The sequence below is a fragment of the Triturus cristatus genome, chromosome 7, assembly GCF_964204655.1.
Source record: "Triturus cristatus chromosome 7, aTriCri1.1, whole genome shotgun sequence".
Classification (NCBI taxonomy): Eukaryota; Metazoa; Chordata; class Amphibia; order Caudata; family Salamandridae; genus Triturus; species Triturus cristatus.
Genome location: NC_140590.1, coordinates 38743579 through 38766881, shown reverse-complemented (window position 1 = coordinate 38766881; position 23303 = coordinate 38743579). Strand labels below are relative to the sequence as shown.

Here is a 23303-nt window from a genome sequence, read left to right as displayed (position 1 = left end):
GATGAACCCAAAATGACAGGGAATGTACGGTTTATAACCAACTTTAATGAACAAACATGGGAGGTTGGAAAAGCCCTGAGTAAATTTTGGGATGTGCTTAAGACGGATAAAGATCTAGCACAAGAAATTCTTGACTATCCTCAAATAACCTATCGTAAACCTAAATCTCTAAAAGATATGGTTTGCAAAACATTGATCTCACCAGAGAATAAAAAAAAGTACTGTACAAGGGTTTTATACGTGCGGTAAATGTAAAGCATGCAAGTACAGTAACAATGTCAAAGAAGTCAAACTCTCCACTCACTGTAAACCCTTTAAAATTCTTAAACATTTTTCCTGTAACACTGAGTATGCAGTGTATGCGCTTAGATGCCCCTGTGACAAGTACTATATAGGATGCACAATACACCAAGCGAAGAAACGAGTGCTAGAACATAAGGAATCTTGATAGACAATACCCGGTGGCGAGACATTTTGCCACTCACCATGAGAGCAACAATAGCCTCATCTCGTTTTGTATCCTGGACAATGTTCCAGTAAGAATACGAGGAGGTGATAGGATCCAAGAATTAAGACGATTGGAGTCCAGATTAATCATCAAATACCACACTCTGCAACCAGAGGGACACAATTGTGATGAGGCGCTTGCAGTACACTTGGGTTAAGAGAGTCCCATTTAACTGTATGTCCATGACCATTACTACGGGGTGGGTTGTCCCGTTTCTAAGTAAGTAAACGTAACATATTGTATGCATCTACAACTCCTTTATATTTTTTATTGAAATAGTGTATGTAAATAGTCACAAACATATTTTTTTTTGACCTTTGTTATTTTCTAATTTTACTCTTACAGGCCGGTGCTGAGTACTTTAAGGAGAATTTAAGACAAGACCACAAAAGTGGAGTATATATAATGGAGATATGAGTGAGTGGATCACATAATGGTTAAACGTGAAATTATACCCACTGGGGTTGAACTGACCTATTTGCCTATAGGCATTGGACTGATAAATCAGATCTAAAGCGATTTCGCTGTGAATAGAATGAGAGATGCAATAACAAAACCTGGAAGCCGTTGCTGTCAATATTAATTTACATATTGTGAACAGTTGGTACTTGTTCAATGGTAATATTATGATATGCACAGGTATATGAAGTTTTTGAACATTGAAACTGCAAAAATGCTAAAAATTTGTGTTCAAAATTTGGTGTCAAAATTTGAGTTACAGCGCCAAGTGGCTGACATGTTATAATTTTGGTTGAATGTTAAAACCAAGCCGCAAAAACATGAGAAAAAAACATGATAAACACTCGCAATTCCAAAAAAGTAAATGACACAGGATTATGTAGTCTGTTTTCTAGCCCCAGAAATGTATGCAATAGCACTAAGTCTGTTTTCCGTTATTATCACTAAAGGTGTCACATGATTTGTATAAACTTTGTGCAAACACATACACTCGTACTCGTGAACAAGGAGGTTTCCCTCCGAAACACGAAAGAGTGACTGGGCGTTAATTATCACTAAAGGTGTCACATGATTTGTATAAACTTTGTGCAAACACATACACTCGTACTCGTGAACAAGGAGGTTTCCCTCCGAAACACGAAAGAGTGACTGGGCGTTTGAAGAATAAAAAACGCGCTGACAACCAGCAAGTGGCCTGGACATCATTTCTTTAAACCTGGAGACGATCTGTTTGGATTTTTGGGAGTCGCGACCCGGTCTGGGCCCGCCGCTGCAAGTGGCTGGGGTTTCTGCGCGAACTTTGAAGTGGTATATATATATATATTCTTAATGTACTCCGCACCTGGGTGGGAATATTCACTGCTTATGACTATTGATGAGAGTCCCCTGAAAGGGAAGTGCTCTTACCTTTAAGTCCCTGACACCTCCATGTTCAAAACTTGCTCCTAGGCCCTTTTAAAGACCTTCAGAAACTTCTGTTAACAAAAGAGGTCAGAGCCCTCAACAAATTGTACAGTTTTACCAATGGCTGAACCACGGGGAAAGTTTGACCAGCCGCAAGATGAGGGCAGATACAATGGCCTTCCGATAATGCTGCTTCTTCTTGTGCTCATCCAGCATTCAATGAAGCCAAAGCTGGTCATCCACTGAGCGTCTTGGACACCTTACTTCAGCAGACAGAAAGGTTTAATCCAACCTACCTGTTTGATAATTGATAACTAGCGACTCTCAGTGATGGACTCTCAGTGATGGGCCATATTTTCATGGTTCACATGTCCCCCCATTTTCTTCATTCAACATGCTTATGCAGCCCCTCAAAAGCGTATTGCATAGCGGCATACAGTGTCCATCCCTCAAGTAGAGGGATGTATGCTCTTACTACAGCTTCTTTGCACACTGCACCATCAACGAGGCCTACATACAATCCCGACTTCAACATTAACAAAGAGATGTTCAAGGTTGTACTCTGGGGGTTCTACTGAAGGAGACCTGCATCTGTTTAACAAGACTAACAAATGTACAATACCGTATTCTAGTATGAACCTCTCCATATGTAGCATACTAGGTTGGGTGCATGGCAAGGTCAATTGACAATCCAAAGGTGCTGCCCAGCAGGTTGAACTCAGCCCTCAGTGATGGTGGAGATAGGGGGTTTATGGTGTCATCAGCAATTCTACACCTACTCCAACGACAGGCTGCTTAAAGTTTCCTCCTCCAGCAGGCTCTACACTCACCACAGATGCTCTCCCTCTTCTGTTCGAGCTTAACATTCTGTCAACCAAAAAACATCTTTGTTGGTTTTTGTCTTTAACAATTATGAATAGAGAATTCCCCTCTTTGGATGGCACAGCAAATGAATGTGCACATGTTAAACATCTAACTCTCTCACCTGCCTTGCCTCCTGGCCATTGGGCTGTGGATCTGGGAGTTGGCTAAGGAGAGCTTATGTCAGCTGTGCACTTGGTATGACTCTCCAATAAGGAGGCAGGCTTCCTTAAAAGACTGGCACATGCCCCCATGAGTGGAGATCAACAATCTGCAGGCTTCCTTCTCTTTCATTATTGACCACTTGCAGGCACTACCAGCTTGAGTCCAGGCACAGTGGCAGGTACAGTCTTCCCTGGCATAGATAATCAGTGTTCCCCATTCAATGCACTATTATATTATTGGAACACATATTGATCTATGCCTTCTGCCTTCGATCTCCATTAGGAGGAAGCTGGCAGGTGACAGGGCATGCACTCCTTTGAGTCTTCCATCTATACCGCCACCAGGAGGCTGGCAGGTGCACGGAGCATTAACTCCTCTAAGTCTTCCATCTATATCGCCACCGGGAGGCTGGTAAGTGCCAGGGCATGCACTCCCGTAAGCCTTTCGTTTATACCACCACCAAGAGGCTGGCAGGTGCACGAAGCATGCACTCCTTTAAGCTTTCCTTCTGTCCCGCAACCAGGAGGATGGCAGGGGCACAGAACATGGTCTCCTCTAAGTCTTCCATCGATACCACCACCAGGAGGTCGGCAGGTGCACGGAGCATTAACTCCACTAAGCCTTTCTTCTTTATCACCACCAGGAGGTTGGTAGGTGCATGGAGCATTAACTCCTCTAAGTCTTCCATCTATACCGCCACCAGGAGCTCGGCAGGTGCAGGCAGTCCTCTAAGTCTTCCATCTATACCACCACCAGGAGGCTGGCAGGTGCACGGAGCATTAACTCCTCTAAGTCTTCCATCTATACCACCACCAGGAGGCTGGCAGGTGCACGGAGCATTAACTCCTCTAAGTCTTCCATCTATACCGCCACCAGGAGGCTGGCAGGTGCACGGAGCATTAACTCCTCTAAGTCTTCCATCTATATCGCCACCGGGAGGCTGGTAAGTGCCAGGGCATGCACTCCCGTAAGCCTTTCGTTTATACCATCACCAAGAGGCTGGCAGGTGCACGGAGCATGCACTCCTTTAAGCTTTCCTTCTGTCCCGGAACCAGGAGGATGGCAGGGGCACAGAACATGGTCTCCTCTAAGTCTTCCATCGATACCACCACCAGGAGGTCGGCAGGTGCACGGAGCATTAACTCCTCTAAGCCTTTCTTCTTTATCACCACCAGGAGGTTGGTAGGTGCATGGAGCATTAACTCCTCTAAGTCTTCCATCTATACCGCCACCAGGAGCTCGGCAGGTGCAGGCAGTCCTCTAAGTCTTCCATCTATACAACCACCAGGAGGCTGGTAAGTGCCAGGGAATGCACTCCTGTAAGTCTTCCAACTATACCGCCACCAAGACCCTGGCAGATGCACGGAGCATTAACTCCTCTAAGTCTTCCATCTATACCACCACCAGGGGCCTGGCAGGTGCACGGAGCATGCACTCCTTTAATCTTTCCTTCTGCAACGCGACCAGGAGGCTTGACGGATGCAAAGAACATGGTCCCCTCCTAGTCTTATATCGATACCACCACCAGGAGGTCGGCAGGTGCACAGAGCACTAACTCCTCTAAGCCTTTCTTCTTTATCACCACCAGGAGGTTGGTTGGTGCATGGAGCCTTAACTCCCCTAAGTCTTCCATCTATACCACCACCAGGAGGCTGGCAGGTGCACTGAGCATTCACTCCTCTAAGCCTTCCTTCTTTTTCGCCACCAGGAGGTTGGTTATGTGCACAGAGCATGCACTCCTCTAAGCCTTCCTTCTTGATCGCCACTAGGAGGATGGCACGAGCACAAAGCATGCAATCCTCTAAGCCGTCCTTCTTTCTAGCCAATAGGAGTATGGAAGGTGAACGGACCATGCACTCCGCTAAGCCTTCTGTACTGTGAACAGGATGTCACAAGGTGCATGCACTCATCTAAGTCTTCTATCTATACCGCCACCAGGAGGATGGGAGGTGCATGAAGCATGCACTCCTCTAAGCCTTACATCTATACCACCACCAGGAGGTCACAAGGTGCATACATTCCTCTAAGCCTTACATCTATACCACCACCAGGAGGTCGACAGGTGCATGCATTCCTCTAGGTCTTCCATCTATACCGCCACCAGGAGGTCAACAGATGCATACATTCCTCTAATCCCTTTCAGTTAAGCCTTCACCAGGCCAACGGCAAATGCACAGAGCACCCAATCTTATGTCTTCCACCTAGACCTTTACTGGGAGGTTGACAGGTGCACGGAGAGTGAACTGCTCTAAACGTTCCATAGGTATATTTACCAAAAGGTCAGCAGCTGCATTTCTCAGACTTGTATCTATTCCTCCACAAGGTTACCATATGACCAGGTCCTTTGTAGCCATCAATATTTTCTTTCTAAAGTTCTTTCAGTCATAGAATAATCAAAAGACAATGCTCCCCTCTTCTGTATGAACAAGAGGACTAGATGTTGATAGGCTTTTTATACCAAACTAGGACCCCCTCCACCTCTTGTCTTTCTATCAGGGGAGCAGCCTCCAGAAATACTCTACTAGAGCTAGACTAGGAACCCACCCCTGACCTCTCTATCAGAGGAGAAGCCTCCATAAAATACTCTACTAGAGCTAGACTAGGAACCCACCCCTGACCTCTCTATCAGAGGAGAAGCCTCCATAAAATACTCTACTAGAGCTAGACTAGGAACCCACCCCTGACCTCTCTATCAGAGGAGAAGCCTCCATAAAATACTCTACTAGAGCTAGATTAGAAACCCCATCCCTGGCCTCTCTAGCGAAGGAGAAGCTCATCCAGGTACTTCTTATAGCAGGAACAGGAACCCCACTGCCCGGCCTCTCCTACAGAGGAGCAGACCCCTGGAACAGCCTCCTATTGCTAGAACCGGAACGCCACTCATGGTCTCTCTGGCAGACAGCAGTCCCCCAGGAATAGTCTCCTTGGGCGAGATCAGGAACTCCGCCTCTGGCCTCAACTGAAGAGGAGCAGCTGCCACAAACAGTCTCACAGGGCTACAGCAGGAACCCCGCCTCTGGCCTCAACTGAAGAGGAGCAGCTGACATTAACAGTCTCACATTGCTACAGCTGGAACCCCGCCTCTGGCCTCAACTGAAGAGGAGCAGCGGCCATGGACAGTCTCACAGGGCTACAGCAGGAACCCCGCCTCCGGCCTCAACTGGAGAGGAGCAGCTACCATGGACAGCCTCACAGAGCGAGAACAGGAACCCCGCCCCTGGCCTCAACTGAAGAGGAGCAGCTGCCATGGACAGTCTCACAGGGCTACAGCAGGAACCCTGCCTCTGGCCTCAACTGAAGAGGAGCAGCTGCCACTAACAGTCTCACAGGGCTACAGCAGGAACCCCGCCTCTGGCCTCAACTGGAGAGGAGCAGCTGCCATGGACAGGTCTCACAGAGCGAGAACAGGAACCCCGCCCCTGGCCTCAACTGAAGAGGAGCAGCTGCCATGGACAATCTCACATGGCTACAGCAGGAACCCCGCCCCTGGCCTCAACTGAAGAGGAGCAGCTGCCATGAACAGTCTCACAGAGCGAGAACAGGAACCCAGCCTCTGGCCTCAACTGAAGAGGAGCAGCTGCCATGGACAGTCTCACAGGGCTACAGCAGGAATCCCGCCTCTGACCTCAACTGAAGAGGAGCAGCTGCCATGGACAGTCTCACAGGGCTACAGCAGGAACCCCGCCTCTGGCCTCAACTGGAGAGGAGCAGCTACCATGGACAGTCTCACAGAGCGAGAACAGGAACTCCGCCCCTGGCCTCAACTGAAGAGGAGCAGCTGCCATGGACAGTCTCACATGGCTACAGCAGGAACCCCGCCCCTGGCCTCAACTGAAGAGGAGCAGCTGCCATGAACAATCTCACAGAGCGAGAACAGGAACCCAGCCTCTGGCCTCAACTGAAGAGGAGCAGCTGCCACAAACAGTCTCACAGGGCTACAGCAGGAACCCCGCCTCTGGCCTGAACTGGAAAGGAGCAGCTGCCATGACGGGTCTCACAGGGCTACAGCAAGAACCCCACCCACAATATCTCCAGCACAGCAGCAGGCAATAGGAAGAGGCTACTAGTTAGAGAAAGAGAAGAGAAACCCCACTCACACCATCTCCAGCAGAGGTCCAGCGACCAGGAACAGTCTCCTAGGATCCCACCCACACCACCTCCAGCAGAGGACCAGGAGCAGTCTCCTAGGATCCCACTCACACCACCTCCAGCAGAGGAGCAGGAACTGTCTCCTAGGATCCCACCCACATCGTTTCCAGCAGAGGACCAAAAACGGACTCTTAGAGGAGGAGCCTAGCGCGCAACCAAGATGGCCGCGTAGGTGCGAGGCTCCCGAGGACCTCCGCGACCTCCTGAATTAATCCTGGCGATATCCTGTCCTTGTTGAGGGGACTGTGTCGGTGAACCCGAGCTGAGGCGCCACCCGTTTTTTGGGCTCGAATCGGACCCCGAACACCGGTGGGAGCATCGATTGAAGGTTGCGGCCTTCTCCTCGCCGGCCCCCCGGATTGGAGTAGTGGGGCGATCCGGGGACGAAGTGAATAACAGCGGCGAGCGGGGCTGGGCGACTCGCGTACCCCGCACTTTCACTTTCGCTTTTGCGCCCTCCTTGCTTCAGGCGGGGTCGGGCTGCGGAGCGGGGTGCGGTGGTGTTGCCTTGTCCAGGTGCCCGGCTGACCCGCCGGCGGTGGGTTGACCCGCGGCCCGGTGGTCGCCCCCGCCCCCCCCCCCTGACACCCGTGATTTGGTGTGGTGGCCCGTTTGGAGATCTTGGCACGACGGTGTAAGGGCCAGCATGTCCACCAAACAAGATGGCGACCGGGCGAAGATGAAGACAACCCGCCGTGGCACGGCGCACCAGGCCAATAGTATGGATCGCTACACGCTCCAGAAGGGTTCTCCGGAGACATCGCGGTCATCCCTGGTGGGCCCGACGGAGGCACCTGCCCAACCGGTGGACCTGACCCTCCGGGACGTCATGGGCGCCATCGCAGAGATGAAGGCCTCAGTGGACCAGCGTTTCGATACCTTGGCGCAAAAAATTGACTCGGTCCTGGTGGATGTGGGCCTTGTGAGGGCAGACTTGTCAAAAACAAACGACCGAGTCGACTCCCTGGCCCACACCACAACGAGCCTCACGACGGACGTGGTGGCCCTCCAGAAGGAGGTGCGCCGGCTTGGCCAGGCGAGCGCCCTGATGGACCGGCGACTGGAGGATTCCGAGGGTCGGGCCCGGAGGAACAATGTTCGCATTATTGGTGTGCCGGAGGGCCGAGAGGCGGAGGCGGCAGATCTCTTCGTGGAAGAATTGATCCTGACCCATCTCCAGCCCCGGGGGCTGAGTAAGCTTTTTGCGGTGGAGCGTGCCCACCGGGTCCCCGGGGGCCGCCCTAAGACCGGTGCCCCGCCGCGGCCTCTTATTGCCCGGATTTTTAATTTCCGGGACAGAGATGCCATCCTCCAGACCTCCAGGCAACAGGGACCGGTCAGGCTGGACAACATGGATGTACACTTCTACCCAGACTTTACTCCGGCGGTCCAGAAGCAGCGACAGAGCTTTCTTGGTATTAAACGTCGCCTAAGGGACCTAAACCTCAAGTACTCAATGCTCTTTCCGGCTAAGCTGAGGGTGGAGGTGGATGGCCGTACGCACTTCTTCGACCGGCCCGAGGCGGCTGGGGACTGGTTAGATACTTTGCCTGGAGATCGGGGTGGGGGGGGCGCGGCTGGCGGGGAGGGCCCGCCGGATCAGAATTGAGGGGTGACTGTATAGGCCTTGCTCTGGATATTGTTCCTTTACCATATATTGCTTTCGTATGTTCCCCTCCCATGGAGGTCGGGTGGGGTCTGCTGGGGGCTTCCCTCCTCCTCTGGGGGACTAGTTAGTACTTAGCTATGGGGCGACAGGCACACTGCACTTTGGGGGGGCTGTCTGGGCTCATGCAGGGGTGCAGGGAGGGGGGAGTTCTGTTGGGTCCGGGGGGTGGGGGGGGTGTGTTGTTTGTTAGCACCGCAAGGCAAACCCGCAACTGTTTTGTTGTTTTTAAGATGCTCGGTGGGGGACGACCGATTGTTTCGACGTATGATGGGGGGTAGGGATTTGACTGTGTTGTCATGGAATGTTAACGGCCTGGGGGATAGGATTAAGCGTGGTGTGGTCCTGCAGTATTTAAAACGTATTTCACCAGATGTTGTCTTCCTGCAGGAGACACACCTTATAGGTAACACCTTTCATGCAATGAATCGGCGGGGATATCGTTTGGCGGCCCACTCCGGCTTCACTTCGGGCTCGCGGGGGGTGGGTATTATGGTCAAGAACTCGCTCCCGTTGGAGATTGACGAGGTGCGCCATGATGAGAGGGGACGCTACACTGTTCTGGTGGGACGAATGGAGGGTAGAGTGTTTATCTTTATATCAGTGTACGTCCCGCCTGGGTTACAAGCCACTACATTTGCGGACCTGGGGCGCCTCCTTCTGGACCTTCCGGGTGGCCTGTTGGTGGTTGGAGGGGACTTTAACGCGGTTGCCTCTGGGTCTATGGATCGCCATCCCCCTAGGGACCTCCCCCGGGCACAGGCGTGGCTGCCCGGCCTTTTAGACACGCTGGGCCTGGTGGATTGCTGGCGCTTAAAGCATCCCGTATTGCAACAGTACACCTTCCACTCGGGGGCCCATGGTAGCCTCTCGCGGCTTGATTACATCCTTGTCCCGGCGGCCCATGCAGGGAGGGTGGGGGAGGTGCGCCATTTGGCACGGGGTATCTCAGACCACTCCCCATTGCTGTTGCATTTCGATGTCTTCCCGAGGGGGGATGGCAGGGTGGCCCCGATCAATGCATGGTATTTGCGCGACCCCACCATTCGTGCCGACTTGATCAAATCCTTACAGCGCTATTTCGATGAGAATGTGGGGTCGGTCCCGTCTGCCATCTCCCTGTGGGAGGCTTTCAAGGTGGTTCTTAGAGGGGAGGCCCTCTCCTTTATTTCCAATGCCCGGCGGCGCGAGCGGGAGGAGGTGACCCGGGTTGAGGCCGAGATTGCAGAACTGGAGGGTGACCTGGGGAGCGGGGTAACAGACGCCAAGTTGCATGTTTTGCATTTACAGCAGGCGGCCTATCGGGCCCTCGTCACGGAGGCGGCCAGGGGCCTCAGTAGAGAGCAGCAGGGGCGATTGTATGATGTGGGTGACAAGGCTGGCAAATTGATTGCGTGGTTGGACAAGAGGGAGAGAGCGAGCCGCGTGGTGCCTTTGATTGAGAGCGTGGATGGTGTGTGCGTCACTGAGCCGGAAGCCATTGTCTCCTGCTTCGCGGATTATTTCCGCGAAGTCTACTCCCCGGTTTCTCCCTGCTCGGAGGAAGATTCCCATGCCTTGCTTCGGGACATCGCACTGCCCTCCCTTACGGTGGAGGACAGGGATTCGCTGGACGCCCCTCCCACCTCGGACGAAATTGCCTCGGCTATTCGCTCGGTTGCATCCGGCAAGGCCATGGGCCCCAATGGTATTCCCATTGAGCTATACAAGTTACGCCCGGATGTGTTGGCGCCCCACCTGCGCGCGATGTTCCTTGCGGCCCACTCGCAGGGCTCCCTCCCGCCGGACCAGCGTCTGGCTACAATTGTGGTGATCCACAAGGAGGGGAAGCCCCGTGAACGGGTCACATCCTATAGGCCGATTTCGCTTTTGAACGCGGAGCCCAAAATCCTCGCCAAGGTGTTGGCCAACCGGTTGGTTGGCGTGGTGGGCGATTTGGTCCACCAAGACCAATCGGGCTTTATACCACACCGCAACACGGCGCTTAATCTGCGGCGCTTACACGGGGTGCTCGCGCGTGTCCCATTTGTGCGGGAGCCGGCCATCTTGGCGTCCTTGGACGCCACCATGGCGTTTGATACGCTCGAATGGCCATATATTTGGGCGATGCTGGCGAAGTTTGGGTTCGGCCCGGGTTTCGTCAGCTGGGTCAAATTGCTATATTCGGGCCCGTTGGCGCAGGTGGTGGTGAATGGGCGAGTATCTGCCCCATTCGCGCTGGGGCGGGGCACGCGACAGGGTTGTCCCCTGTCGCCTCTCCTGTTCGCCCTGGCCATGGAGCCCCTGGCGGAGTGGCTGCGGTGGCACCCTTCTATCCGTGGTCTCCGCTGGACCCCCGAGCATGAGGACCGCGTGTCCCTCTATGCTGACGATATCCTTTTGTATCTCGCCTCCCCGCGCAAGTCACTGATCGTCCTGGTTGATGTTTTGCGCTCCTTCGGTCGCAACTCAGGCCTGGTCATCAACTGGGCGAAATCCTGTGTCTATGTGCTCTCCGGGGAGGCCCCGGTCCTGCCACGGGACTGTCCGATCCAGATTGCCTCCCAGGGTTTCCGGTACCTGGGTATATATATCACTCTTGACCCGGAGGCCCGCTATGAGCGGAACTTGCTGCCCCCCCTCCAGCGTCTGAGGGAGGACGTGGTGCGCTGGCGGCGTCTGCCGCTCTCGCCGCTCGGCCGAGCGGCCTTATTTAAAATGATGTCCCTGCCGCGCTTCCTCTACGCCCTCCAGAATACCATGGACTTGGTCCCGGCACGCTACTTTCGCGAGGTGGAGGGCCTCCAGCGGCGCCTGTTCTGGGACGGGAGGCCGCGTATTGCTCTGGCTAAATTGACGCTCCCGTGGTACGATGGAGGGGTCGCCCTCCCGGACATCAAACGGTATTACTGGGCCTCCCAACTAGCTGCAATTAATCATGGCCTTTACGGGCCCGCCTTGAACCCGGCATTTGAGATGGACAGGACGCTTCTGCCCGGTGGCGATTATAATCGAGCGCTCTACTCTGGCGCGCCCGACTCCCGTTTGACGGGACCGACGCGTGTCATGGTGCGTGTCTGGCACGCGGCTAATGCAGCTATGGGGTGGAAGGACCGTTTGACCCGAGCGTCTCCGCTGTATGCATCTGAGAGGTTGGGCTCCCTGTGGACGTCGAAGGGCTTCGAGAAGTGGGACACGATCGGAATCAGCACGGTGGGAGATCTCTGGACGAGGGGGGGATTCAAAACTTTTGAGACGCTGCAGGCGGAGTTTCAGCTGCAGGGCAGTGAGTACTTTCGGTACCTACAGGTCCGCCATGCGCTGGGCTCCGTCTTCCCGGATGTTGCATCCATTCCGGAGTCTTCCCCCCTGGAGGACAGAGTGCTAGATGGCCATGTCCCGGACAGCACGATCTCCCTCATATACAAAAAATTGATTAACGATAGATCGTGTCTGCTGACTAGTCTCCGCGAGGCTTGGGTTGCCGACGGGCTGGAGCTGGACGACGAGGATTGGATTTCCGCGGTGGCCTCTCCGAAAGAGGTGGCCATCCCGGCCCGCCTTCGTTTCGTCCAGCTCAAGATCCTTCACCGGGTCTACGTGACGGGGCCAAGGCTTTTACGTATGGGTTTTGCCGGTGATGGAATGTGTAAGCGTGGCTGTGGTGCGTTGGCGACTTTCATGCATATACTGTGGGAGTGCCCGAAGGTGGAGCGATTCTGGCGTGGTGTGCATGAGGTTCTACGAATGGTTACGCGTGTCGCGCTGCTGCCTGAAGCGAGGAGATGCTTGCTGAATGTCTGGGAACCAAATGACTACTCGGTCCCGCAGGCGCGGTGGGTGACTCTGGGATACATGATAGCCAAGCGTGATATTGCCCAATTGTGGGGATCCCAGAGGCCCCCTGCGGTGTCGGCCTGGAAAGAGCATATGGATTGGTGTATGTTTCGTGAAAAGGTGGTGTATGTGGCGAGGGGTAAGCCTGGGGCGTGGATGAAACTCTGGGGCCCCTGGAACGCCTACCGCGGGGGTATTTGTGAGCCGCCACTACTTCCGGCCGCCTCGCCTGCCCCGTCTCCCTAGATGGCCCCCCTCCCTCGGCCGCGGGCGCGCGGTCCCCCAGTCCCTGATCTACTCCCGTCCCCCTCTTCAGAGTTTTGCTGCTGGTTTGGATCCCCCGCTTATGGAGCACGTGTTGTCACTTTGGATCGCGGGTTGCCTTGCGGTTGTGGTTTTTTGATGTTGTTTTGCTTTAAGAAAATGGAACCGTACTGTGGGCATGGAGCTGTGAGGCCTGCACCATTGATTACTCCTGTCTTCCTACTGTGCACCGCTGAGAAATTTTTTTTGCTGTGTGTATGTAATATGCCTTTGATGCTCTAGCGGCCGGCCGTGTGGTTGTAGGCCCATACCTGTAACTTCTATAAACTGCAATAAACGGTTTCAAAAAAAAAAAACAAAAAAAAAAAAAAACGGACTCTTAGGATTCCACCCACACCACCTCCAGCAGAGGACCAGCGACCAGGAATAGGCTTCTAGGATCTTACCCACATCATCTTCTGCAGAGGACCAGAAACAGTCTCCTAGGATCCCACCCACACCACCTCCAGCAGAGGAACAGGAACAGTCTCCTAGGATCCCGACCCACACCATTTCCAGCATAGGACCAGCGACCAGGAACAGTCTCCTAGGATCCCACTCACACCACCTCCAGTAGAGGAGCAGGAACTGTCTCCTAGGATCCCACCCACATCGTTTCCAGCAGAGGACCAGAAACTGACTCTTAGGATCCCACCCACACCACCTCCAGCAGAGGAACAGGCTCCTAGGATCCCAACCACACCACCTTCAGCAGAGGACCAGCGACCAGGAACAGGCTCCTGGGATCTTACCCACATCATCTCCTGCAGAGGACCAGTAACAGTCTCCTAGGATCCCACCCAAACCACCTCCAGCAGAGGACAAGGAACAGTCTCCTAGGATCCCAACCCACACCATTTCCAGCAGAGGACCAGCGACCAGGAATGGTCTCCGGGGATCCCACTTCGGCCTCTCTAGCAGAGAAGCAGCCTCTGGGATAGTCTTCCAAAACCAGGACAGGACCTCATCAAGTCATCTCTAGTGGAGATAAGTACCCATGCATAATCTCCCACAACGAGAAGAGGAAACTATTCAGTTTTCCTAGCGGGGAATTAGTCACATATTAACTCGAACTAGAAGCCAAACCCCTAAGTCTTACCTGGAAACCCAAGCAGCGGCCATAAAAACAGCCCTTGTGCATGGTGCTGTACTCCTTCAGGAACTCGTCCGTGAGCCCGTGGTCCTCCTCGAAGAACAGATTTCCATGCCGATTGGCAGTAAGCAACCTCTGTGCGAAGTACACCAGAGCACGGAGCTGGGTGAGAGCCGTGCAGTAGGCCTCCAGCTCCATACAGTTATGGTTGGTCCTGAAGAAGATGCTGCGGCGACTGGAGGCCACATAGCGGGACTTGTGAATGATGTGCTGCACGCAGGCCAGCACCAGCTTCATGAGGCTGCGGTAGCCATTGGCCGGAGTCTTCTCGTCAAAGTCGAAGATGTGATAGAAGCTGGCAAAGTTGCCCATGGCGGTCTCCAGGACGCGGGCATGCTCTTGAATGCTGGAGAAGGCTGCCACAAAGCGCTGTCCCAGCTCTGATGCATTCCCCTGGAAGAAGGCTATATTGTCCTCAGCCAAGGAGTGCAAGGTCTGGAACATGGGCCGGTTGTCCATGGACTCGGGGGGCTGCGGCCGAGCTTCTGGGAAAACAGAGAGAGCAATGAGCAGGATTTTGCAATGAGTCCACAACAAACACAGTGAGAAATCAAAGTGGCACATTCATAAATCTGTGCAGAGAGGGGACTGCTTTGCAGCCCGAGTGATCCCAAAACGCACAGCGGCGTGGCCCCTCAGACTACTGGGAGTAACACACCATTGCTACTGTCTGAGAAATCCCAGCATGCATTCTGGCAACAAACCAGGTGTCTCAGGACACCGAAAGAAGCACACTGCTGCTACAGTACAGTAACATCAGTGTGCTCCTTTCTGTGTCCTGCGAAACCTTGTTTGGGATTTTCCAACATGCAGTCTCAAACAAGCATCAGCAATGCAATAGGTCTTGCATTTACTCAGTTTGAGCTATTGGCATTGGAAATGACAATGCCTTTGAATTATGTTTTGGTTTTAGAAAAATCATTGTTATTTAAAATGCCAATAGCTCAAACTCTCGCAAATGCAAGACCTATTGCATTCTAAATGCTTCCGTTCAGAAAATAAACACGCCAGATCTAGCGGAATTTACATCACGCACCTTTGACCTCCAGAAAGGAATCGCTGAGTTACCCCCTTCTATTTCCCATGGCCCCTAAAGAGCTCCCCGTTTGCCACGAGTTAAACAAGCTGGTGTCACAACTGCGCATGAAAGGCCTTCCTGCCCTCCTGCAGTAAGAGAAACTCAGTAAAGAAAATAGTGCTTCCAGACTAAAGAAGACATACCCTAGTGAGAGGTTACAAATGAAGACAAGGCAGTACTGAGGGACTTACAAGCCTAATAACGAATGAGAAGCCAGCATTTACGAAAGAGAACGCCTCAAGCCAATGCTCAATTTGGGCGGGGAGTGGGCGGGGCTTCAAGTACATACTCCTGCATGGCTTTCAGAGCAGCGCATGCACTGCCCAGGCTCGACCTAAAAACGCGGTACTCAGTCAAGCGAACAATGCACACAGCTGCTAATGTCAGAGAAACCCCAACATACACACTGTCAAAGAACGAGGTGCCTCAGTCCTGCAAATGATGCACATTGCTGCTACTGTAAGAGGAACCCATCACGCACTTTGTCAAAGACGAGGTGTCTCAGTCCTGCAAACAATGCACACCGCTGCTGTCAGCGGAAACCCAACATGCACTCTGTCAAAGAACAAGGTGTCTCAGTCCTGCAAACAATGCACACCGCTGCTACTGTCAACGAAAACCAAAAATGCACGCTGTCAAAGAACAAGGTGTCTCAGTCCTGCAAACGATGCACACCGCTGCTAATGTCAGTGGAAACCAAAAATGCACGCTGTCAAAGAACAAGGTGTCTCAGTCCTGCAAACGATGCACACCGCTGCTACTGTCAGAGGAACTCCACAAGCACGCTTTCAAAGAAAGAGGTGTCTTAGTCCTGCAAACGATGCACATTGCTGCTACTGTAGGAGGAACCCAACATACACTCTGTCAAAGAATGAGGTGTCTCAGTGCTGCAAACAATGCACACTGCTGCTACTGTCAGCGGAAACCCAACATGCACTCTGTCAAAGAACAAGGTGTCTCAGTCCTGCAAAGGATGCACACTGCTGCTACTGTCAACGGAAACCCAAAATGCACTGTTAGAAATGAGGGGGCTCGGGTTGGCGCAGGCAAGTACAAGCGACAAGTAGGGACCCTTCACCTCTAGTCAGGGCGAAGGATGACTCTTTAGAATAACCCCTGCTCACCCTCTAGGTGCGTGGCGCGAGCAATCAAGACTAAACTTCAGGTCGTACACTGTTAAGCACTTGCAATTATACACACAGCAAATACCTTGCATGCACCACAAACGGACACCAGACAGGACGTATACAAAAATAAGGCTTTTATATATGTTAAGCAGACTTAGTACAAGACCCAGTAACGGTGTAAAGTTGGAGCCACGATCTCTATTGTTCCGGAAAGTTCTTTTATACGGAAAATTATTCTTAAGCGGGACAACAAGGTGAACTGTAGGTCTTAGCGCGCTTCGCGCTGAGACGGTGACCTGGTGGCAGGCGTCAGACGGCAGGGAAACAAAACGTTGCGGACCCTGGATCCGATGCGAGCTCACGGTCGAGTCCGTATGGTACAGTACCTTGTTTCTTTTAGTAAAGGCGGGTGCAGGTCGTCCAGCGGCTCTTCAGAAGGGCGAGGCGGCGTCCGGGGCTCCCACGCTTTACGAGGGGATCTGGTCCTTCAGGCTCACAGCAAGAGTGGTGTGTTCAGGTTGGCAAGTGAGCACAGCGGGGCAGCTGGGTACGTTTTCCACGTCCGGGACGTCCAAGGCTTTTGAGATACTCACAGCGCCGATTCCGGCGGGAGGGGTGAAGGTGCGCAGCGGGCCTCCAGCGAGCGATGTGACGGGGCAGCCCAGCACGGCGTAGGGGGAGCGGCTCGGATCGAGCGAGGCTCTTCCCAAGGCAGGGGCGGCTAAGCAGTCTGGTCACGGCTCAAGGAGGGGCTGAGGGGCACGGGAGTCACGGCTTTGGCGAGGGAAGGAACACCACAGTCCAGCGGTAGGCGAGTGAAGGTCAGGATGAGCCCAATGGTCCTGGGGCTCAGTTCAGAGGGCAAGCTCGTTTCCAGGCCCTTGGAGATCGTTTTTGGGAAGCACAAGCTTTCTTGAAAATAAAAAGGCAGCAAATCTTTAGTGAAGGGTTCCTCTTCTCTCCTTTGGGAGCAAGGTCACCACTGCAGGTCAGTCCCCCAGGATAGGGACAGTCTTCCTCCTACAGCTTTCCCGGTGCCTCCTCCTCAGGCAGAGATTCTTCTTGGTTCCAAGAGGATCTGATTTCTTAGGAACAGGGCTCCTACATTTATACTACATTTCTTTTGTCCTCCCAGGCCAGGGGGGCCCTTGCCTAGTTCAGTCCAGTTCTGGAGCACTTTGTTGACGCGATGCAGGCTTCTTCTTTCAGAGTGCAGGGCAGAGTCATCAGACGCTCCACAGGGGGCGGACCCAGCATTTAAGTGGCAGAGCACAGTCCTATTCAGAGTCCAGGTGTACTTCTCCCACCCATCTACCTGTCAATCTTTCTATTCACCACCAGGCTACCTAGCCCTGCCCATCTGGGTTTCCCCAGCCCTGTCACTCACACAAGCCAGACAGCAGATACACATCACGCAGAGGCGGGCTGAAATGGTTAGAAAAGCAAAGGCCAACTTTCTAAAAGTGGCATTTGCAAACACAGAATATTAAAATAAACCTTACGAGAAGATGTACCTTATTATTCTGAGTTCAGGCATACTAAACTCGATTTTCTACCATGTTCCCTGGGTCTGTTAGGATCATAGGATGTAACAATCTTAACAGCCCATTCTGGCCTATGAGAACAGGGTAGCCTTACAATAGTGAACAACGAAAATGCTGTAATTCACTATTAGGACATGCCACACACATCAGGGCTTGTCCTACCTTATGCTACAATGCACCCTGCCCTTGGGCCTACCATATGGGTGGCTAACATGAAGTTAAGGGAAAGTTTAGGGACTGGCAAGTGTGTGCACTTGCCCAGCCAGCATGTCAGTACCAGACTGCACGCAGGTTCTGCGATGGCAGACCTAGACGCATTTTACCAGGCCGCTTCTGTGGGTGGCACAACCAGTGCTGCAAGCCCACCAGCGGCATTTGTGTTTATACGCCCTGGCACTCCTGGTGCACTTTACTGGGGTCTGACAGTAAACCAAATAAGCCAATCATGGGCTCCAACCAACATATACATTTTACATAGGGAGCACTTGCACTGTGGCACTGGTTGGCAGTGGCAAAGTGCTCTGAGCGGCCAACACCATAAAAACACATGAGTAACAGCGACAAAAAGTGGAAGGGAGACTCACGCCAAGGTGCCAGGTCTAACATGCTCGCTGTCAAAGAACAAGGTGTCTCAGTCCTGCAAAGGATGCACAACGCTGTGACTGTGCCACACGGCCCGCACACTCACGGCTAGCACGGACGCACGCACTCTGAGGGCAGGCTCGCCCGAGGGTTTAAATAAAGGGGTGCAGGACCGCTCAGGGTCTTGGACCAGTAGCCATAAGCCTGTGTGGGTATCCATTATTGCTGTGGACTAAAGCCTGAGGCCTAGCCTCGCGCAGCGTGCGTCCAGCCAGGCCTGGATGCCACATTGGCGACGAGGCAGGTCCCACCCACGCCTCATGTGTGCCTCACCTGTTTCGCTCCCCGGTGCCGGTGGTCGCGGCTGGCTGCCGCCGCAAAAGACCCGGAGTGGCGCGTGTGGTCTGCGCCACCGGGTCCGCGTGTGCCGCCCCAGCAGGAGCTCACCCCACGCAGCTTTGGCCGTCCATCGGAGAGAGGTGCACCGGCGCGTGCAGAACGGGGCCTGCCCACCCCGTTCTGCACCGCCGCCTGCCTGCTATCGTCAGTGCTTGGCGCAGCACCCCAAGGTGAGGCCGACCCTGCCCTGCGCGTCAACACTGGCCGTGATCGTCACTCCGGCCCCAGCCGAGTCACACCGATGCCCCAGCGGTGTCAGAGCCCAGCTGCGCTCCCACGATCACGTGGTCGAGCCGGCAGGTGAAGTGCACGCCCATCTCAGCGTGCTGGACGACTGGGCCCCGCAGCACGTTGTTCTCACACGCGCCTGCTCACCACCCCTAGCCAAACACACAAGCTGATGGATGGAATGTTGCACATGTGGCCCCCAACACTGGAAGAAGTGTCTGGGACTGGTAGACGTCCAAGGGGGAGTGAAATTAAACAAGTATAAGAAAAGGAGGGGCCAGCCATACAGGGAAACAATGGGAGAACACAGTCCTGCAACCATTGTTCCCTGCAAGGGGAAGTTTTCCCCCGCCACAGGATCGGCAATACCGGGGACCACCACGCTCTGCAGACAGCCCTGCCAGTTTTCAATGTAACACCAGTTCAGGAAAGGCACCAAGAGAACAGCCGCAGCAGTGCATATCGCCACAGATTACAGCACGGACACTGTGTGTTTGCCACTCACGCTCAGCAGCAGCGGGGACATCGATACCTCACGCAGGCCTACGCTCATCAGCATACCCTGCTGTCACCGCCCAGGAGCATTGACAAGCACGCTGATGGCTGAACAAGGGCGTCCAAGACACAAACGGAGGGGGCGCTGCCCCTGTGGCGCAACCGCCACCTCCTCACGATCGGCCTGGCCAGGCCACGGCTGCCCCTTTACCGCCCTTCAGTGAACTCTCCGACCTGTCCACTGCCGCGGCGCGCTGGAAATCCTGGATTGGCTGCCTAGACCACTACGTAGGCGTGCGAGAGACCGATGGGAGAGTGAAAAGGTCGCTCCTCATATGCTACGGAGGAGGCGAATTGTACGATCTTTTTGAGATGTTGCCGGGCAGAGGGGCAGATGACAACTACAACGGGGCAGTAACAGCCCTGAACAGGCATTTCGACCCCCAGATAAACCCAGACTTCGAGTGGTTCAAGCTCCGGCAGGCACAGCAAGGGGAGGCCAAGACCATCAATGTCTTTTACGCTCGCCTAAGGAAGCTAGCAAGCTCCTGCACGTTGCCGGACCAGAGGGAGGAGATCAGGGCGCAAGTCATTCAAGGGTGTCGGTCAGTTACGCTACGCCGCCTGATACTACGGCAACCGGGCATCAGTTTGGACGAGATTCTCGTGCTCGCCAGGTCCCACGAGCTGTCCAACGCTCGCGGGGATGAAATGGAGGCAGCCCTCAACCGGCCTACGCCGCAGCCCGCATCGACGTGGTCACACGTGATCAAAGAAAAGAGAGTGGACGCGATTCAGAGACGGCCGGCTCAATCAAGAGGACGCCCAAGACCTCCCTAAAGAAATGCATGTGGGAATTGCAGTCTGGATCACCCTCCATCAGGGAGGTGTTTTGCGAGTGGAAAAACATCCTCCCAGTGCGGAAAGCTTAACCATTTTGCGAAGGTCTGCAGGAGTGGCAGAGGAAGAAATAACGACCCTGGCTCACGTGGACCAACGACGGCGGTGAGGCAGCTGACGCTGGAGGACCCTGCGGATTAAGTGGACAATACCCCACCAGGATTTGGTCTGGGAACCGAAGACAACGATGTGTTCTTCGTGTCATTTGTTGGTTGTGAAGGTACAAAGCGCCGACCACCGCTCATATGCACCATCACCGTAGCTGGTTCTCCGATGAGTGCCCTCATAGACACAGGAGCGTCAGTGAACGTGATGGACAGTGATCAGTATGAGAGATTCTCACCACACCCGCCGCTCCTCCCATCCAAGGCAAGAATATACTCGTACGACAGAAATGAGCCGCTTCCCTTACGTGGAGTCATGGAGGTTGCCAATGAGGGCCATCGTCTCAGCACTAAATTTCATATCACCGAAGGAAAACTAGGCACCCTCCTCAGTTGTCACACGGCGGAGGTCTTGAACTTAGTATTCTTTGCGAACCAGGTGCATGATCTACATGCTCGTGAGATGCTCAGAGATTTCCCCATGTTATTTGAGGGCATGGGCTGCCTGAAAGGGAAAACATTCAAGCTGCACATCGATCTGACAGTCGGGCATATGGCCCTGAGGCATCGGCGGGTGTCATTTCACTTACAGCCACAAGTGGAGGAAGAGCTGAAGAAGCTGGAGGATTTGGGGATGATCGAGAAGTGTCGGACCCACCCCGTGGGTGTTGCCGTTGGTTGTGGCCCCGAAACCAAAACAGCCAGGAGCCATTCGGCTCTGCGTCGACATGCGCCTGCCAAACAAGGCCGTGAAGAGAGAACGTCATCTCACACCCACTATGGATGACATTGTGGCCGACCTTAACAGCGCCAAGTGGTTCACCAAGCTCGACCTCAATGCCGGCTACCACCAGCTGGAGCTCCACCCTGACAGTAGGAATATCACGACCATCTCCACTTATGTGGGACTGTGTTGGTACAAGAGACTGAGTTTCGGTTTCTCCTCTGCTGTGGAGGTGTTCCAGAACGCAATAAGGGAGACGCTCATGGGACTGCAGGGTGTAATAAACTTGAGCGATTACATCTTCGTGTTCTTCAAGACGCTGGAGGAGCACCACTTGCATCTCTGGGCCACAGTTCAACGACTAGCGGACAACGGGCGCTTCCTGCATAGAGCCAAGTGCTCATTCTATCAGGAGTCAGTGGATTTCTTCGGCTACATCTTCTCCAGGGAAGGGCTGCGGATTGACCCGAAGAAAGCAGTAGCAATACGATCTGCCCCGAGGTCCACGTCGCCCACCGAAGTCCAGAGCTTCCTCGGAATGGCCACATACTGTGGCGGGTTCATTCCCAATCTGGCGTCCCTCTCCGAGCCACTCCACACCCTCACGAAGTCTGGCCAGTCATTGGTCTGGTCCACGAAGGAAGATCTGGCATTCCATGCCATCAAGGAAGCCCTCATTGATAACAAAGTGATGGCGTACTTTCGCCCACATTGGCGCACTGAAGTGGTGGTAGATGCAAGCCCCGTAGGACTTAGCGCGGTCCTGATGCAGGAGACAGAGTCTAAGAAGTGGGTCCTGCACCCCATCTGGTGATCACGGAAGACCCATGTCAGGAGCCATGGACCAAAGTGAGCCTCGACTTTGGGCGTTTCCTGACGGACAGAGCACCCTGGTTCTCGTCAACTCTCATTCAAAATTCCCGGTAGTGGAAGTAGTGTCGTCGACAGCTTTCCAACACGTCAAAACCGCTCTTGAGCGTGTCGTCGCCATGATGGGACTGCCTGAAGAAATCAAATCAGATAATGGCCCACCGTTTCAGGGAAGGGAGTTCCAAGAGTACCTGGCGGCCCAGGGCATTCGGCACCTCATAATCACGCCACAGTGGCCCCAGGCAAACTGTGAGGTGGAACGGTTCATGCGAACTATGAACCGAGCTCTCAGAATTGGAGTGGAGAAAGGGGAGGACGTCGAGCAGTGCCTTCAGCAATTCCTCAGTGCCTATCGTCAAACCCCAAACTGCACCACACAGTGTTCGCCAGCTCACCTAGTGTTCCGAAAGGTACCCAGGAACTGCGTTCCCGCGGACCACTCGTGGTGTCCCCAAGCGTTGGATCAAAAGGTTGCCCAGGCCCGGAGGAAAGCATCTAATGACAAGGCGGGCCAAGATCGCAGGGCACAACAGATGAGCATCCGAGTCGGTGACCGAGTCGTTGTGAAGGCCCGATACCCGGGCTGGAAGTATCGCACCCTGTATGAGCTGGAGGTGTGGGAGGTCATCAATGTGCACGGCACCATGGTATCGGCCATGCGAGGGACTCGCGTAGTCACAATGAATGCCTCATGGTTTAAGAGAGCTGTGAGCGTGCCGCAGTCAATGGACAATGTCACGGAGGACCCGGAGGAAGGAGAAGGGGTGGTCACAATGAGCACCCCTATCAGCAGCCCTGGACCTACACAATGCCAAGCCGAAAGAGAATCGATGACGGCGGAAGAGCAGCAGAATTCTAGTGGCGCGTCACCCGAGTCAGAGAGGGATACAGAAAGGTCTGGGATGCAGAAGAACTACCGGAGCCAGAGGTATGGTCTCCGGCCAAACCCAGCCCCCAGCCCTAAACTAAAAGACTTTGCGTGGTGCATAAAGAGAGACTGTAAATAACCATATAAAGGGTCTTTATATCTAAAAGATTGGAGGGATGTAGTGACGGTGCCACCCGGCCCGGTCACGCACGACTAGCACGCACGCACACACACACCCCGAGGGCGGGCTCGCCTGAGGGTTTCAATAAAGTAGCGCAGGACCGCTCAGGGTCTTGGCCCAGTAGCCATAAGCCTGTGTGGGTGTCCATTGTTGCTGCGGACTAAAGGCTGAGGCCTAGCCTCGTACAGCGAGCATCCTGCCAGGCCTGGACGCCACAGAA

The 23303-nt window shown here is 53.8% G+C and overlaps 1 protein-coding gene across 8 annotated transcripts in view; it reads right to left on the bottom strand.

The window, feature by feature from the left end:
* LIPE (lipase E, hormone sensitive type) overlaps positions 1-23303 on the bottom strand; it is a 414723-nt gene that overhangs the window by 172563 nt on the left and 218857 nt on the right. For all 8 annotated transcript variants that reach the window (XM_085615566.1, XM_085615568.1, XM_085615569.1 and 5 more), the window contains one exon: positions 13930-14468. In XM_085615566.1, coding sequence (XP_085471692.1) covers positions 13930-14468 — 539 coding nt within the window. The remainder of the gene's footprint in view (positions 1-13929; positions 14469-23303) is intronic.